Source organism: Salmo trutta, unplaced genomic scaffold (assembly GCF_901001165.1).
Source record: "Salmo trutta unplaced genomic scaffold, fSalTru1.1, whole genome shotgun sequence".
NCBI lineage: Eukaryota > Metazoa > Chordata > Actinopteri > Salmoniformes > Salmonidae > Salmo > Salmo trutta.
In genome coordinates this window covers 155110-172547 of record NW_021822740.1, presented here as the reverse complement: position 1 = coordinate 172547, position 17438 = coordinate 155110, and the positions used below count along the sequence as shown (strand labels likewise).

Below are 17438 nucleotides of genomic sequence, written 5' to 3'. Positions count from 1 at the left end.
AGTGCAGAGAAACAATACCTTCATCATACACCAGCTGTTGTAGTGCAGAGAAACAAGATAATACCTTCATCATACACCAGCTGTTGTAGTGCAGAGAAACAATACCTTCATCATACACCAGCTGTTGTAGTGCAGAGAAACAAGATAATACCTTCATCATATACCAGCTGTTGTAGTGCAGAGAAACAAGATAATACCTTCATCATACACCAGCTGCTGTAGTGCAGAGAAACAAGATAATACCTTCATCATACACCAGCTGTTGTAGTGCAGAGAAACAAGATAATATCTTCATCATACACCAGCTGTTGTAGTGCAGAGAAACAAGATAATACCTTCATCATCACCAGCTGTTGTAGTGCAGAGAAACAAGATAATACCTTCATCATACACCAGCTGTTGTAGTGCAGAGAAACAAGATAATGCCTTCATCATACACCAGCTGTTGTAGTACAGAGTAACAAGATAATACCTTCATCATACACCAGCTGTTGTAGTGCAGAGAAACAAGCTTGTTGCCCAAAAACATCCTTTGGTGTAGAGAGAGCTAACTGTAGTTTATAACATCAAGGTCCAGACAGTGATCCTCAGTACTCTAGTCTAGCAGTCCTGTCTGGATTCTTGGAGACGTGGTCATGAGATTGTTATAAATTGTAAGACAGTGTAGTCTATTTAGTCATCTCAGTAGCCAACTGCTGAGGCTGAGCTGCAAGACAGACATGGTCTGTTGATCAATAAGAGGTTGAATGAATTCAGTATCTTTAACATCATTCATTCGCTCTCTATCAGCAGCTTCCAGCTGTGAGGGTGACAGTCCATGAATGGTACACTGTCTGTCTGTCTGTCTGTCTGTCTGTCTGTCTGTCTGTCTGTCTGTCTGTCTGTCTGTCCGTCTGTCCGCCTGCCCGCCTGCCTGCCTGCCTGTCTGCCGGTCTGCCTGCCGGTCTGTCTGCCTGCCTGTCTGTCTGTCTGAACCACTGAGCTAACATTGAATAACTAGGAACAATGTTCTAGCCTGCTACAGGTTTAGCTGAATTTAGGCTGTGCATTTAAATATGTAGTCTAACCAATCAGAATGTCTGTGTTGACTTGTCCCATCCAGCTAAAGGGATGGATGTCTGGTTTCCAACAAGCCAACAAAAACGGACAAGGGCTGCACTGCCCTACCAAGCAAAAAGGCAGTAACTGCTCATTTGGTCGAAAATGAGTTAATGTCATTTTTGCTACATTAAATACATGTTAATCATGTGAACAAGTATCCTGCCTCTCTTGTATTGTGTTTTGGAGAAAATATGGGTCATGTTAGCAGTAACTGCATAAAGTTACTGTGAAACCAAGGTAAATAAAAGTCCTTTTTCTCAGTTCCACGCTATGAGCAGTTACTGTCTTTTTGCTTGGTAGGGCAGTATAATTGTCTGAAGTCAAACAATAGGCTGCTATTCTTGCAAACATTCACATATAACAGGCTATTTATAGACATTGATGTTCTCCTTCCAACCAGGGAGTGAGGGGAGAGCACAGCTAAGCACATGGACAACCCAGAGAATGGTGAGACATCGACGGGCTTTAAGCAAGGCTACTTACAGTGACACCATCCCAAGTGGCAGCACCAGTGGAGCTTGAAGCACTTCCCATGGCTGTGTGTTGCGCAGATGGACAGTCCGTCGCACGGGAGAAAGTCCGGTCTCCCCGCGCAGCTCCGGGCCAACGCCTGTGCCTCGTCCAACTTCTCGCTCTTCCGTCCGCCCGACGCGGCCATCGCGCAGCGCAACCCCAGGATCAAACGTACGCCATGTAACCCATCTGAGAACGCAGCTTTAGCCCACCAGCCAAAAATGGTCCCAAAACCTCAGCAAACGCCAAATGTCTAACCAGGGAGGAAACTCCAAAGCGTGACGCAAACGAGTTAAATGTGGCACGGTTGTAGCCAACCCCCCAATCAGCACAGAGAGAATCAAAATGCGATGAAAGTTCCAGTTCCAAGAATAATATAGACAGCTGTTTTACGTAAACATCTGGATCTCCAGCCGCTGGAATTATTTTCTGTAAACGTCGACTATGTTATCTCAGCCAGAGAGATTTCCGAGCGGATCCCATGTCAGGCTTTCATCCTACAGCCTGCCCTCTATCAGCCTGACAAGAGACTCCTCTGTCTGTTGATGAAGCCCTCGCCGTTTCCTTCCTCTTAGGCTATCCCCTCCTCCTCTCTCTTTCTCTCTCTCCAGTTCCGTTCAGCCATAAAGGAAGTCCGATATTTGGTCTATTGTCCTCATTTTTGGCTGTAATAGCCTTTCCTCCGAAATCATAACTGATTCAGATGAAAGTAATCATGTAAACAAAGCCTATAATTTGAATCAGAAGCAACCTTCTGAAGATATATATAGGTCATTCTGTTAACGGATCCTTCATTTTTTTACATTTTATTTTATTCATGTGACCTTTATTTAACTAGGCCAATCAGTAAAGAAAAACATCTTATTTACAATGATGGCCTAACATAAGGCGGAAAAAAATAGGACAAAACACACATCATGATCAGAGAGACACCACAAACCTACATAAAGTGAGACCTCAGACAACAGCATAGCATGGCAGCAACACAACATGACAACACAGCATGGTAGCAACACAACATGACAACACAGCATGGTAGCAACACAACATAACAACAACATGGTAGAAACAAAACATGGTAGCAACACAACATGACAACAACATGGTAGCAGCACAAAACATGGAACAAACATTATTGGGCACAGACAACAGCACAAAGGGCAAGAAGGTAGAAACAACAATACATCACGTGAAGCAGCCACAACTGTCAGTAAGAGTGTCCATGATTGAGTCTTTGAATGAAGAGATGGAGATAAAACTGTCCTGTTTGAGTGTTTGTTGCAGCTTGTTCCAGTCGCTAGAGGAGCGACCCAGAGATGTGTGTGCTGGCAGAACGGATGTTGTATGTGGAGGATGAGGGCTGCAGTAGGGGGGAGTGAGGCCTACAGTAAGAGTGTTTTATAAATAGTATCAACCAGTGGATCTTGCAACGGGTATACAGAGATGACCAGTTTACAGAAGAGTATAGTTTACAGGGCTCCCGAGTGGCGCAGCGGTCTAAGGCACTGCACCTCAGCGGTCTAAGGCACTGCACCTCTGGTTCGAATCCAGGCTGTACCACAAACAGCCGGGATTGGGAGTCCCATAGAGCGGCAGACAATTGGTCCAGCGTCGTCCGGGTTTGGTTGGTGTAGGCCATCATTGTAAATAAGAATTTGTTCTTGCCTAGTTAAATAAAGGTTCAATTTAAAAAGAAAAAGAAATATATATATATATTTTTTTTTAAATGTGTTTTTAAATGTGTTTGTGTTGTTATATATATATTTATATACTGCTCAAAAAAATAAAGGGAACACTTAAACAACACAATGTAACTCCAAGTCAATCACACTTCTGTGAAATCAAACTGTCCACTTAGGAAGCAACACTGATTGACAATAAATTTCACATGCTGTTGTGCAAATGGAATAGACAACACGTGGAAATTATAGGCAATAAGCAAGACACCCCCAATAAAGGAGTGGTTCTGCAGGTGGAGACCACAGACCACTTCTCAGTTCCTATGCTTCCTGGCTGATGTTTTGGTCACTTTTGAATGCTGGCGGTGCTTTCACTCTAGTGGTAGCATGAGACGGAGTCTACAACCCACACAAGTGGCTCAGGTAGTGCAGCTCATCCAGGATGGCACATCAATGCGAGCTGTGGCAAGAAGGTTTGCTGTGTCTGTCAGCGTAGTGTCCAGAGCATGGAGGCACTACCAGGAGACAGGCCAGTACATCAGGAGACGTGGAGGAGGCCGTAGGAGGGCAACAACCCAGCAGCAGGACCGCTACCTCCGCCTTTGTGCAAGGAGGAGCAGGAGGAGCACTGGCAGAGCCCTGCAAAATGACCTCCAGCAGGCCACAAATGTGCATGTGTCTGCTCAAACGGTCAGAAACAGACTCCATGAGGGTGGTATGAGGGCCCGACGTCCACAGGTGGGGGTTGTGCTTACAGCCCAACACCGTGCAGGACGTTTGGCATTTGCCAGAGAACCCCAAGATTGGCAAATTCGCCACTGGCGCCCTGTGCTCTTCACAGATGAAAGCAGGTTCACACTGAGCACGTGACAGACGTCACAGAGTCTGGAGACGCCGTGGAGAACGTTCTGCTGCCTGCAACATCCTCCAGCATGACCGGTTTGGCGGTGGGTCAGTCATGGTGTGGGGTGGCATTTCTTTGGGGGCCCGCACAGCCCTCCATGTGCTCACCAGAGGTAGCCTCACTGCCATTAGGTACCGAGATGAGATCCTCAGACCCCTTGTGAGACCATATGCTGGTGCGGTTGGCCCTGGGTTCCTCCTAATGCAAGACAATGCTAGACCTCATGTGGCTGGAGTGCGTCAGCAGTTCCTGCAAGAGGAAGGCATTGATGCTATGGACTGGCCCGTCCGTTCCCCAGACCTGAATCCAATTGAGCACATCTGGGACATCATGTCTCGCTCCATCCACCAACGCCACGTTGCACCACAGACTGTCCAGGAGTTGGCGGATGCTTTAGTCCAGGTCTGGGAGGAGATCCCTCAGGAGACCATCCGCCACCTCTTCAGGAGCATGCCCAGGCGTTATAGGGAGGTCATACAGGCACGTGGAGGCCACACACACTACTGAGCCTCATTTTGACTTGTTTTAAGGACATTACATCAAAGTTGGATCAGCCTGTAGTGTGGTTTTCCACTTTAATTTTGAGTGTGACTCCAAATCCAGACCTCCATGGGTTGATAAATTGGATTTCCATTGATTATTTTTGTGTGATTTTGTTGTCAGCACATTCAACTATGTAAAGAAAAAAGTATTTAACAAGATTATTTCTTTCATTCAGATCTAGGATGTGTTGTTTAAGTGTTCCCTTTATTTTTTTGAGCAGTGTATATATTGCAGTGATGTGTCCTTTAAGGAGCATTGGTGGCAAATCTGATGGCCGAATGGTGAAGAACATCCAGCCGCTCGAGAGCAGCCTTATTCATTTGAACCTGAAATTCCAGGTAATAAGAACTCCTATACAGAATAATATATATACCAGTCAACAGTTTGGACACATCTACTCATTCCAGGGTTTTTCTTGTTTTTTACTATTTTCTACATTGTAGAATAAAAAATAAAAAGATATATCCAAGAGTGTGCAAAGCTGTCATCAAGGCAAAGGGTGGCTACTTTGAAGAATCTCAAATATAAAATATATTTTGATTTGTTTAACACTTTTTTGGTTACTACTTGATTCCATATGTGTTATTTCATAGTTTTGATGTCTTCACTATTATTCTACAATATAGAAAATAGTAAAAATAAAGAAAAACCCTGGAATGAGTAGGTGTGTCCAAACTTGTGACTGGTACTGTATATATATTTTTTACTATGTCATTTCATTGAGAGTAGTTAAATGCTGAAATCCTTGACTTCCAGTAATAATGAAAAATACTACTACTACTACTACTACTACTACTACTACTGCACACACATGCACACACACACATAGCATAGAGTGAGCCATTAATTCATTAAAGGGCCATTTATAATAACAGGAATAAAAAGTAGCAACAGAAATGCTGTGTTGAAGCCAGCATGACTTAAGAAACATGAAAGAGACCAGTGATATGGAATAAATCCTCAAAGGAATAGAAAGAAAATCTGGCCAATATTCTGATTCTGCTCTGTGCTTCAAAAGGCTTCTGGTACAACACTGTATCACATTCACATCACATGATTTCCCTGTGTGTGTTGTGTGTGTGTTGTTCGTGTGTGTGTTTGTGTGTTGTTTGTGTGTGTGTGTTGTTTGTGTGTTGTTTGTGTGTGTGTTGTTTGTGTGTGTGTTGTTTGTGTGTGTGTTGTTCGTGTGTTGTTCATGTGTGTGTGTGTTGTTCATGTGTGTGTGTGTTGTTCGTGTCTGTGTGTTGTTCGTGTTGTCTGGGTTGTTTGTGTGTATGTGTGTGTGTGTTGTTTGTGTGTGTGTGTTGTTTGTACATGTTTGTGTGTGTGTGTGTTGTTTGTGTGTGTTGTTTGTCTGTGTGTGTGTGTGCGTGTGTGTGTTGTTTGTGTGTGAGTGTTGTTTGTGTGTGTTGTTTGTGTGTGTGTTGTTTTTAATTGTGTGTGTTTGTGTGTGTTGTGTGTGCCTGTTGTTCGTGTGTGCCTGTTGTTTAATGTGTGTTGTGTGTGTGTTGTTTTTAATTGTGTGTGTGTGTGTGTGTGTGTGTGTGTGTGTGTGTGTGTGTGTGTGTGTGTCATGTTTTGGGTGAGAGGCTGAGATGATGTCCTCAGCACACCACTGGGAAGGGCTGCATACAAACAACCCTGTAGAGTCAGTACAGCTGTGGCCCATCTGACCTGTGTGTGTGTTGTGCGTGTGCGTGTGCGTGTGTTGTGTGCGTGTGCGTGTGTGTGTTGTGTGTGTTGTGTGTTGTATGTGTGTGCGTGCGTGTGTTGTGTGTGTGTGTTGTGCGTGTGCGTGTGTTGTGTGCGTGTGTGCGTGCGTGTGTTGTGTGTGTGTGTTGTGCGTGTGCGTGTGTTGTGTGTGTTCGTGCGTGTGTGTGTGTTGTGTGTTGTGTGTTGTGTGCGTGTTGTGTGTGTGGGTGTGCGTGTGTTGTGTGTGTGTGTGCGTGTGTGTGTTGTGTGTGTGTTGTGTGTGCGTGTGCATGTGTTGTGTGTGTCTGCGTGTGTGTGCGTGTGTGTGTTGTGTGTGCGTGTGCATGTGTTGTATGTGTCTGCGTGTGTGTGCTTGTGTTGTGTGTGTGTGTGCGTGTGTTGTGTGTGCGTGTGTTGTGTGTGTTGTGTGTGTGTGTGTGTGTGCGTGTGCTGTGCGTGTGTTGTGTGTGTGTGCGTGTGTTGTGTGTTGTGTGTGCGTGTGTTGTGTGTGTGCGTGTGTTGTGTGGGGTGTGTGCGTGTGTTGTGTGTGTGTGTTGTGTGTGTGCGTGTTGTGTGTGTGCGTGTGTTGTGTGTGTGTGTGTTGTGTGTGTGTGTGCGTGTGTTGTGTGTGTATGTGTGTGCGTGTGTTGTGTGTGTGTGTGTTGTGTGTGTGTGTTGTGTGCGTGTGTGTGTGTTGTGTGTGCGTGCGTGTTGTGTGCGTTTGTTGCGTGTGTGTGTTGTCTGTTGTGTGTGTGTGTGCATGTGCGTATTTGGAAACAAGAATTTTTAAAAATCACAGTAATTTCAATGGTCTTGAATCTTGAAACATATTAAAAATAGGGTCTTCTAGTAACTCCCAAAACTGTCTATAGATGTCACGTCCTGACCAGTAAAGGGGTCATTTTGTTATTGTAGTTGGTCAGAACGTGGCAGGGGTGTCTTTGTTTTGTGTCTTTCAGGGTTTTTGGTTTATGTTCTATGTTTTCTATTTCTATGTGGGTTTTCTAGTTTGTCTATTTCTATGTTAGTTTTGGGAACGACCTCCAATTAGAAGCAGCTGGTTGTCGTTGCTTCTAATTGGAGGACATATTTAAGTGGGTTTATGTTCTCTTGTGTTTGTGGGTGGTTGTTTCTATGTGTAGCCTTACAGGACTGTCGTTCATTTTCTTGTTTTCTTTAGTGGTCACATTTAAAAAATAAAAGTATAAGTATGGACACTTACCACGCTGCGTATTGGTCCGATATTTCTCACTCCTCAGAAGACGAAGATTATGACAATAGAATTCAACTTGTTCTCAGCTTGCCTACCTGGTTAAATAAAGGTGAAATAAATAAAAAAAACTGACAGGCCATCAGGGCCAGGTGATTTCCCTTTTTTCATTGAATTCAGAGCCTCTCTAATTTCTTCAATTGACACAGGTGAATCGCAAACTGAGTGGAAATCATCCTCAATTACAGGGACATAACTGAATGTGGCAAATGTAGCTTCCACAACCATCTTCCTGAAATTGTGAGTTGTAAAGGTTTTCGTAAACGGAATTGACAAATGTTGACATTGCAATAGAATCTTTGCATAACACATCAATTTTGAGTGCAGTTATAGATTTTCTTAAGTGCATCAGCTCTTTGGCACATTTAATGGCTCTGACTTTATATTTGAAAAAGTCCCATCTACTTCTGTGACCCAAGTCTTTTCTTGCAAAGATATCTTTGGCTAATGATTTGATGTTTCCAATGACAATAGGATCTTTAAGAAGTGTGTTGTTTAATTTCCAATATCCTCGAGTACCTTTTGATTTATTTAGTAGCTTGTAAAATCAGGGGAATCATGTGATCAGAAAAGGAGCCAAGTGATGATCTACATCTATAACAAATTGTAACAGAACGGGTGAATTAGGAATACATCTATTCTAGATTTCCGTGACATAGTTTTGTTGGTCCAGGTATAACCCTTTGCATCTGGATTGAAATAACGCCAGGCATCATCAACAGAGAGATCCTTGCATAATGTAGGGATGATATTGCTATTTTGAAGGCTTTGACTCGTTGTAGGAGGAAAACGATCAAGATGCATCAGGTGTTTCATTAAAATCCCCTGAAATTATTAGAAAAAGCCTCTGAGTTGCTTAAATCCTGTATTTTCCTGGTAAATTGGGTAAAAAGGGTCTTATTTGGAGCATGTGAGTTATGTCCATATACATTACAGATGATGAAAATATCATTGTCAAGTTTAACAGTTACTATGACCCATCTCCCATCCTGTGAAGATGTTGATTCTAGAATTTTGCCTTTAAACTTGTGAATAAGTGTCAAAACACCAGCAGAATGTGTCACGTCCTGACCATAGAAAGCTGTTATTTTCTATGGTAGAGTAGGTCAGGGCGTGACATTTTTTTCTTCTAGTTTAGATTTTCTATGTTATGTTCTAGTTTTGTATTTCTATGTTGGGCTTTTTTTGGGATGATCTCCAATTAGAGGCAGCTGGTCATCGTTGTCTAATTGGGGATCATACTTAAGTAGTTGTTTTTCCCCACCTGGGTTTGTGGGAGATTGTTTTTGAGTAAGTGTATGTTGTAACTCTTTGTCACGGATTGTTGTTTTGGTCATTCAGTTCATATGTATGTATTGCATTAGTTTCACAGTTTAAAAAAAAAGTGGAACGATACACACACTACGCTTTGGTTCGCTCCTTCATCCTACGACAACCGTGACAGAATGGTTTGATCCATGACTGAAATAGGCCATGTCTCCCCATTGTGATTTCCAAAATTTCAAATCACTTTCACACGAATGAGTTTCCTGAAAAATGACAAAAACTGTGTTACTGCATTTACAAGATAAAAATAAGGCTTTCCTTTGTGTATGTCACAATTGTGTGTAGGAATGGACCAAGGCTCAGCGTGTGTATCGTTCCACATCTTTATTTATCTGTGAAATTATGCAAGACATACAATAAACTAATAAACAAAAACAACAAACCGTGACGAAGTGGTGCAACATACACTAACTCAAAATAATCTCCCACAAAATCTAGTGGGAAAAACAATAACTTAAATATGATCCCCAATTAGAGTCAATGATGACCAGCTGCCTCTAATTGGGAATCATACAAAAACCCCAACATAGAAAAAAGAAACTAGAACCAACATAGAAATAAATAAACTAGACAAAACCCCCCAGTCACGCCCTGACCTACTCTACCATAGAAAAATACAAGTTCTCTATGGTCAGGACGTGACAGTGTAAGATCTCTCAAACCCCTAGCATTCAGACTAACGATACTGAGTGAGTTGAAAACAAACTCCTGCATTAAAAAAGAAAGAACACAAACTAGATAACAGAAGTAGTAATGTGAACAATAAAACAAACGTTGAGAGGGTTACTCTGAGGGAAACTACCCTCAGCTGAGGTAGCGGTGGTTAACAGTATAACAAATCTCTTTTTCCCCCCTTTTTTTAGTTGGCAAGTGTTCATAAATTGTAGTTCGCACGGTGCGTTAACTTGTGGCAGTACATTAAATGTATTTTTGGCAGTACTCACAGTTCCAGTATGATTCATGTCAACCGAGTTACCCAGTAATCATTCTTCCTTTGATAAACGCGTGTGGGCCCTTGAACCCAGCCTTCTTTCCCTCTTGTTGTTCCCTGGCAGTCTGATCCTGCGGTATCAGAGCCTCTTTGATGCGGAGCTTCTTCTCGCCCAGAAACTTGTTCCCCTTGGCCATTCTCCAGATGATGTCCCTGTAAAGGAGCATAGTTAAGAGCAAGATGACATTGCGAGGGGGTCCATCAGATCTTCGTTTCCCAAGTCGATGTACCACGTCGATCAAGTCTCTTAGCCTGTCTTTGATGCACAGAGCCACCTTTCCCAGGATATTAATGACTGCTTCCCTAATATCCTCTCCGTCTACCTCTTTTACACATTTGGATTTTCAGATTCCACCTGCGAGAGTACCTTTGAAGTTCAGCTACATTCTCTCACAGCTCATTATATTGGGGTTGCAGTTTCTTCAGCTCATTCTCTAGGAACGGTATCTTTTCCTTGTTCTCGCTCACAATTTTGTGAAGCTGATTGACAGTTTCTGATAAATTATTGATCTTCTTTGATGTTTCTTCGGTAGCCGCTTTATGATGGACACGTTGGAGAACGTGGCGTCTTGTTTAGTAGACAGGGACTGGATTGCAGAGAAAAGTTCAAACAGAAATGTTCTCTTTCACTTTTTTCACCGGTGGATTTTTAATTGGGGTCTGAGGTAAATAGTTTGCAAGGATTTCATCCTGGTCAGTTTTGTTCTTTCTCTTGCTTGAGCTCGCGGCATCTTGTATATCCATGTTGCTCTCGTTGTAGCTAGCTAGCATGCCTGCCACCTTCTGTGAGGTTTGGATATTCCATCTACTGTTGTCTTCCTGTCATGTTCTTTTCCATTCAACTTGACAAAAACAAACTCTAAACTTGTCCTATGTCGCTAAAACAAGTTATAGTTAGTTTCTTTCAACATTGATAGCCAGTATTAGACTGTTAACCACCTAACCCTCAATGTCGTTTTGACAAGCGAGAAAACAGTCCCTCTCACAGCGACACCATCTTGGCTCTTTCTCACATCTGATGATCTGTCTGACACCCCTGACCTCTAGATTCAACCTACTAAGGCTCCGCCTCCTGCCCAAAGGCCTCGCGTGCCATTGGTGGAGCCCACCTGTCCTATGATACAAATGATCGGTTTAGTTTTTTGTTTGAATCCTGTAGTTTGGGATTGTGTTGGATCTAGTTTGGTGTTGATCTAAGTAGACACAGAGAGGTGGACTGAGAATGGACTAGGCTACATTATCTAGTTTGGTGTTGATCTATGGAGACACAGAGAGGTGGACTGAGAATGGACTAGCCTACATTATCTAGTTTGGTGTTGATCTATGGAGACACAGAGAGGTGGACTGAGAATGGACTAGACTACATTATCTAGTTTGGTGTTGATCTATGGAGACACAGAGAGGTGGACTGAGAATGGACTAGGCTACATTATCTAGTTTGGTGTTGATCTATGGAGACACAGGAGAGTCAGGTTGGACTAGGCTACATTATCTAGTTTGGTGTTGATCTATGGAGACACAGGAGAGTCAGGTTGGACTAGGCTATATTATCTAGTTTGGTGTTGATCTATGGAGACACAGGAGAGTCAGGTTGGACTAGGCTACATTATCTAGTTTGGTGTTGATCTATGGAGACACAGGAGAGTCAGGTTGGACTAGGCTACATTATCTAGTTTGGTGTTGATCTATGGAGACACAGGAGAGTCAGGTTGGACTAGGCTACATTGTCTAGTTTGGTGTTGATCTATGGAGACACAGGAGAGTCAGGTTGGACTAGGCTACATTGTCTAGTTTGGTGTTGATCTATGGAGACACAGGAGAGTCAGGTTGGACTAGGCTACATTATCTAGTTTGGTGTTGATCTATGGAGACACAGGAGAGTCAGGTTGGACTAGGCTGCATTATCTAGTTTGGTGTTGATCTATGGAGACACAGGAGAGTCAGGTTGGACTAGGCTACATTATCTAGTTTGGTGTTGATCTATGGAGACACAGGAGAGTCAGGTTGGACTAGGCTACTCTATTAATGCAGAAAGGTACATCATGGGTTTCCAGTGCAAAACACAGTTCAGGTTTTCCCTTTTCTTCTTCTGCACATGAACATGAAGTAGTTAAACCTCACCAGTAACATGGGTAGTAACAGTAGTCACTGAGGGGGAGGTAGAGAGTAGTTACCAAACCTCACCAGTAACATGGGTAGTAACAGTAGTCACTGAGGGGGAGGTAGAGAGTAGTTACCAAACCTCACCAGTAACATGGGTAGTAACAGTAGTTACTGAGGGAGAGGTAGAGAGTAGTTACCAAACCTCACCAGTAACATGGGTAGTAACAGTAGTCACTGAGGGAGAGGTAGAGAGTAGTTACCAAACCTCACCAGTAACGTGGGTAGTAACAGTAGTCACTGAGGGAGAGGTAGAGAGTAGTTACCAAACCTCACCAGTAACATGGGTAGTAACAGTAGTCACTGAGGGAGAGGTAGAGAGTAGTTACCAAACCTCACCAGTAACATGGGTAGTAACAGTAGTCACTGAGGGAGAGGTAGAGAGTAGTTACCAAACCTCACCAGTAACATGGGTAGTAACAGTAGTCACTAAGGGAGAGGTAGAGAGTAGTTACCAAACCTCACCAGTAACATGGGTAGTAACAGTAGTCACTGAGGGAGAGGTAGAGAGTAGTTACCAAACCTCACCAGTAACGTGGGTAGTAACAGTAGTCACTGAGGGAGAGGTAGAGAGTAGTTACCAAACCTCACCAGTAACATGGGTAGTAACAGTAGTCACTGAGGGGGAGGTAGAGAGTAGTTACCAAACCTCACCAGTAACATGGGTAGTAACAGTAGTCACTGAGGGAGAGGTAGAGAGTAGTTACCAAACCTCACCAGTAACATGGGTAGTAACAGTAGTCACTGAGGGGGAGGTAGAGAGTAGTTACCAAACCTCACCAGTAACATGGGTAGTAACAGTAGTCACTGAGGGAGAGGGAGGAAGTGCTCAGCCATCCAGGTAGGTAGCTATGGCACCAGTAGCCAAGGTGACGATGCTCCTCTGCTCCCAGGGGATTGTGTTGGAGTTGGAGTAGCTGTGTAATTTGGTGTGAGAGTCAGGGAAGAGAGTGGTGTGTTGTGTGTGTGTGTATGTGTGCATGTATGTCTGTGCTTCTGTGTGTGTGCGTACCTGCCTGCTTGTGTGTGTTATTCAGGGAAAATGACAGTGTGTGTGTGTGTGTGTGTGTGTGTGTGTGTGTGTGTGTGTGTGTGTGTGTGTGTGTGTGTGTGTGTGTGTGTGTGTGTGGGTGTCAGTGAAGAGGGCAGTGTGTGTGTGTAGGTGTCAGTGAAGAGGACAATGTGTGTGTGTATGTGTCAGTGCAGAGGGCACTGTGTGTGTGTGGGTGTCAGTGAAGAGGACAGTGTGTGGGTGTGTGTGAGAGGTCTGTGAGAGGCCTGGAGTGGTCTAAGTTCATCTGTGATGAGATATTGCTTTCTGCCATCCAGTAATGATAGCTTATCATCTACCATTAGCTCCCGTTGAAAGCCCGGGGGGGTTGTAGCCATGGAGACCCATGTCACTTGTGATGGGGGCTGATTTGAATATTGTCTGCGTCCCAAAGAGCACCGTATAGTGCACTACTTTGACCAAAGCCCAGAGGGAATAGGGTTCCATTTAGACCAGTGCCCAGAGGGAATAGGGTTCCATTTAGACCAGTACCCATAGGGAATAGGGTTCCATTTAGACCAGTCCCCATAGGGAATAGGGTTCCATTTAGACCAGTACCCATAGGGAATAGGGTTCCATTTAGACCAGTACCCATAGGGAATAGGGTTCCATTTAGACCAGTACCCATAGGGAATAGGGTTCCATTTAGACCAGTCCCCATAGGGAATAGGGTTCCATTTAGACCAGTACCCATAGGGAATAGGGTTCCATTTAGACCAGTACCCAGAGGGAATAGGGTTCCATTTAGACCAGTACCCAGAGGGAATAGGGTTCCATTTAGACCAGTACCCAGAGGGAATAGGGTTCCATTTAGACCAGTGCCCATAGGGAATAGGGTTCCATTTAGACCAGTACACATAGGGAATAGGGTTCCATTTAGACCAGTGCCCATAGGGAATAGGGTTCCATTTTGACCAGTCCCCATAGGGAATAGGGTTCCATTTAGACCAGTGCCCATAGGGAATAGGGTTCCATTTTGACCAGTCCCCATAGGGAATAGGGTTCCATTTTGACCAGTCCCCATATGGAATAGGGTTCCATTTTGACCAGTCCCCATAGGGAATAGGGTTCCATTTTGACCAGTCCCCATAGGGAATAGGGTTCCATTTTGACCAGTCCCCATAGGGAATAGGGTTCCATTTTGACCAGTCCCCATATGGAATAGGGTTCCATTTTGACCAGTACCCATAGGGAATAGGGTTCTATTTGGGATGTGCAGCCAGTGTCTCTGAAAGTGGGAAGTAGTGTTTGTTTGGCCAACCTTTTTCAGCTCCTGTATCTCTCTTCTTGTTCCAGAATCACATTCTCTCCCTGTAGTGTTTAGTCTTCCATTCAGAGAGAAGAGAAGAGGTGGTGGGAAAGGGTGTAGGATTACTAACATCAGACGCCCAGAGAGGTTACTGTATTTTAGCTAATGTATGAACCTTGTCTCAACAGTTCTGATTTGTATCAACTTGCAGAAGAGAGGAGATTTACAACAACTTTACCAGCGTTAGTAAAGTAAGTTACAGTCTATGAGGTGTTGTGATTATGACTGCAGTCAATCACAGTCAACTAGAGACATTCACAGTCAACCAGACACATTCACAGTCAACCAGAGACAATCACAGTCAACTAGAGACATTCACAGTCAACTAGAGACATTCACAGTCAACCAGAGACATTCACAGTCAACCAGATACATTCACAGTCAACCAGAAACATTCACAGTCAACCAGAAACATTCACAGTCAACCAGAAACATTCACAGTAAACCAGAAATATTCACAGTCAACCAGGGACATTCACAGTCAACCAGAGACATTCACAGTCAACCAGAAACATTCACAGTCAACCAGAAACATTCACAGTCAACCAGAGACATTCACAGTCAACCAGAAACATCCCTCCCCCTCTTTCTCCCTTCCTCCCCCTCTCTCTCCCTCCCTCTCCCCTCTCTCTCCTTTCCCTCTCCCCTCTATCCCTCCCTCTCCCCCTCTCTCCCTCCTCTCGCCCCCTTTCTCTCCCTCCCTCCCTCTCCCCTCTCTCTCTCCCTCTCTTTCCCCTAACCCTAACCCTAAACCTAACCCTAGCTCCTAACCCTAACCTCAACCCTAAACATAACCCTAACTCCTAACCCTAACCCTAACCTCAACCCTAAACATAACCCTAGCTCCTAATCCTAAACCTAATCTCAACCCTAAACATAACCCTAGCTCCTAATCCTAACCTAACCTCAACCCTAAACATAACCCTAGCTCCTAACCCTAAACCTAACCTAAACCCTAAACATAACCCTAGCTCCTAACCCTAACCTCAACCCTAAACATAACCCTAGCTCCTAACCCTAACCCTAACCTCAAACCTAAACATAACCCTAGCTCCTAACCCTAACCTCAACCCTAAACATAACGCTAGCTCCTAACCCTATCCCTAACCTCAACTCTAAACATAACGCTAGCTCCTAACCCTATCCCTAACCTCAACTCTAAACATAACGCTAGCTCCTAACCCTAACCCTAACCTCAACCCTAAACATAACCCTAGCTCCTAACCCTAACCTCAACCCTAAACATAACGCTAGCTCCTAACCCTAACCCTAACCTCAACTCTAAACATAACCCTAGCTCCTAACCCTAACCCTAACCTCAACCCTAAACATAACCCTAGCTCCTAACCCTAACCTCAACCCTAAACATAACACTAGCTCCTAACCCTAACCCTAACCTCAACTCTAAACATGACCCTAGCTCCTAACCCTAACCCTCAACCCTAAACATAACCCTAGCTCCTAACCCTAACCTCAACCCTAAACATAACGCTAGCTCCTAACCCTAACCTCAACTCTAAACATAACCCTAGCTCCTAGCCCTAACCTCAACACTAAACATAACCCTAGCTCCTAACCCTAACCCTAACCTCAACTCTAAACATGACCCTAGCTCCTAACCCTAAACCTCATTCTAACACTACTTCTAATCTGAACCCTAGAAAGAGCATTTGATCGTGGAATGTTGTCCCACTCCTCTTCAATGGCTGTGCAAAGTTGCTGGATATGGGAGGGAACTGGAATACGCTGTTGTACACGTCGATCCAGAGCATCCCAAACATGCTCATTGGGTGACATGTCTGGTGAGTATGCAGGCCATGGAAGAACTGGGACATTTTCAGCTTCCAGGAATTGTGTACAGATCCTTGCAACATGGGGCTGTGCATGATCATGCTGAAACATGAGGTGATGGTGGAGGATGAATGGCAGGACATTAGGCCTTAGGATCTCATGACGGTGTCTCTGTGCATTATCATGCTGAAACATGAGGTGATGGTGGTGGATGAATGGCAGGACATTGGGCCTCAGGATCTCATGACGGTGTCTCTGTGCATTATCATGCTGAAACATGAGGTGATGGTGGAGGATGAATGGCAGGACATTGGGCCTCAGGATCTCATGACGGTGTCTCTGTGCATTATCATGCTGAAACATGAGGTGATGGTGGAGGATGAATGGCAGGACATTAGGCCTTAGGATCTCATGACGGTGTCTCTGTGCATTATCATGCTGAAACATGAGGTGATGGTGGAAGATGAATGGCAGGACGTTGGGCCTCAGGATCTCATGACGGTGTCTCTGTGCATTATCATGCTGAAACATGAGGTGATGGTGGTGGATGAATGGCATGACGTTGGGCCTCAGGATCTCATGACGGTGTCTCTGTGCATTATCATGCTGAAACATGAGGTGATGGTGGTGGATGAATGGCATGACGTTGGGCCTCAGGATCTCATGACGGTGTCTCTGTGCATTATCATGCTGAAACATGAGGTGATGGTGGTGGATGAATGGCATGACGTTGGGCCTCAGGATCTCATGACGGTGTCTCTGTGCATTATCATGATGAAACATGAGGTGATGGTGGTGGATGAATGGCAGGACATTGGGCCTCAGGATCTCATGACGGTGTCTCTGTGCATTCAAATTGCCATCAATATAATGCAATTGTGTTGGTTGTCTGTAGCTTATACCTGCCCATACCATAACCCCACCATGGAGCACTCTGTTCACAATGTTGCACGCTGTCTGTCATCTGCCCGGTACAGTTGAAACTGGGATTCATCCGTGAAGAGCACACTTCTCCAGCGTGCCAGTGGCCATCGAAGGTGAGCATTTGCCAAATGAAGTCGGTGACGACGCCGAACTGCAATCATGTCAAGACTCTGGTGACAATGGC

The 17438-nt window shown here is 44.3% G+C and overlaps 1 protein-coding gene across 1 annotated transcript in view; it reads right to left on the bottom strand.

Moving 5' to 3' along the window:
• Positions 1–2185, bottom strand: part of LOC115184113 (UPF0524 protein C3orf70 homolog A) — a 29138-nt gene extending 26953 nt beyond the window's left edge. Inside the window, exon 1 of the mRNA XM_029745103.1 lies at positions 1585–2185. Within this exon, the coding sequence (XP_029600963.1) occupies positions 1585–1759 (175 nt within the window). The 5' untranslated portion in view covers positions 1760–2185. The remainder of the gene's footprint in view (positions 1–1584) is intronic.
• Between the last annotated feature and the right edge of the window lie 15253 nt (positions 2186–17438).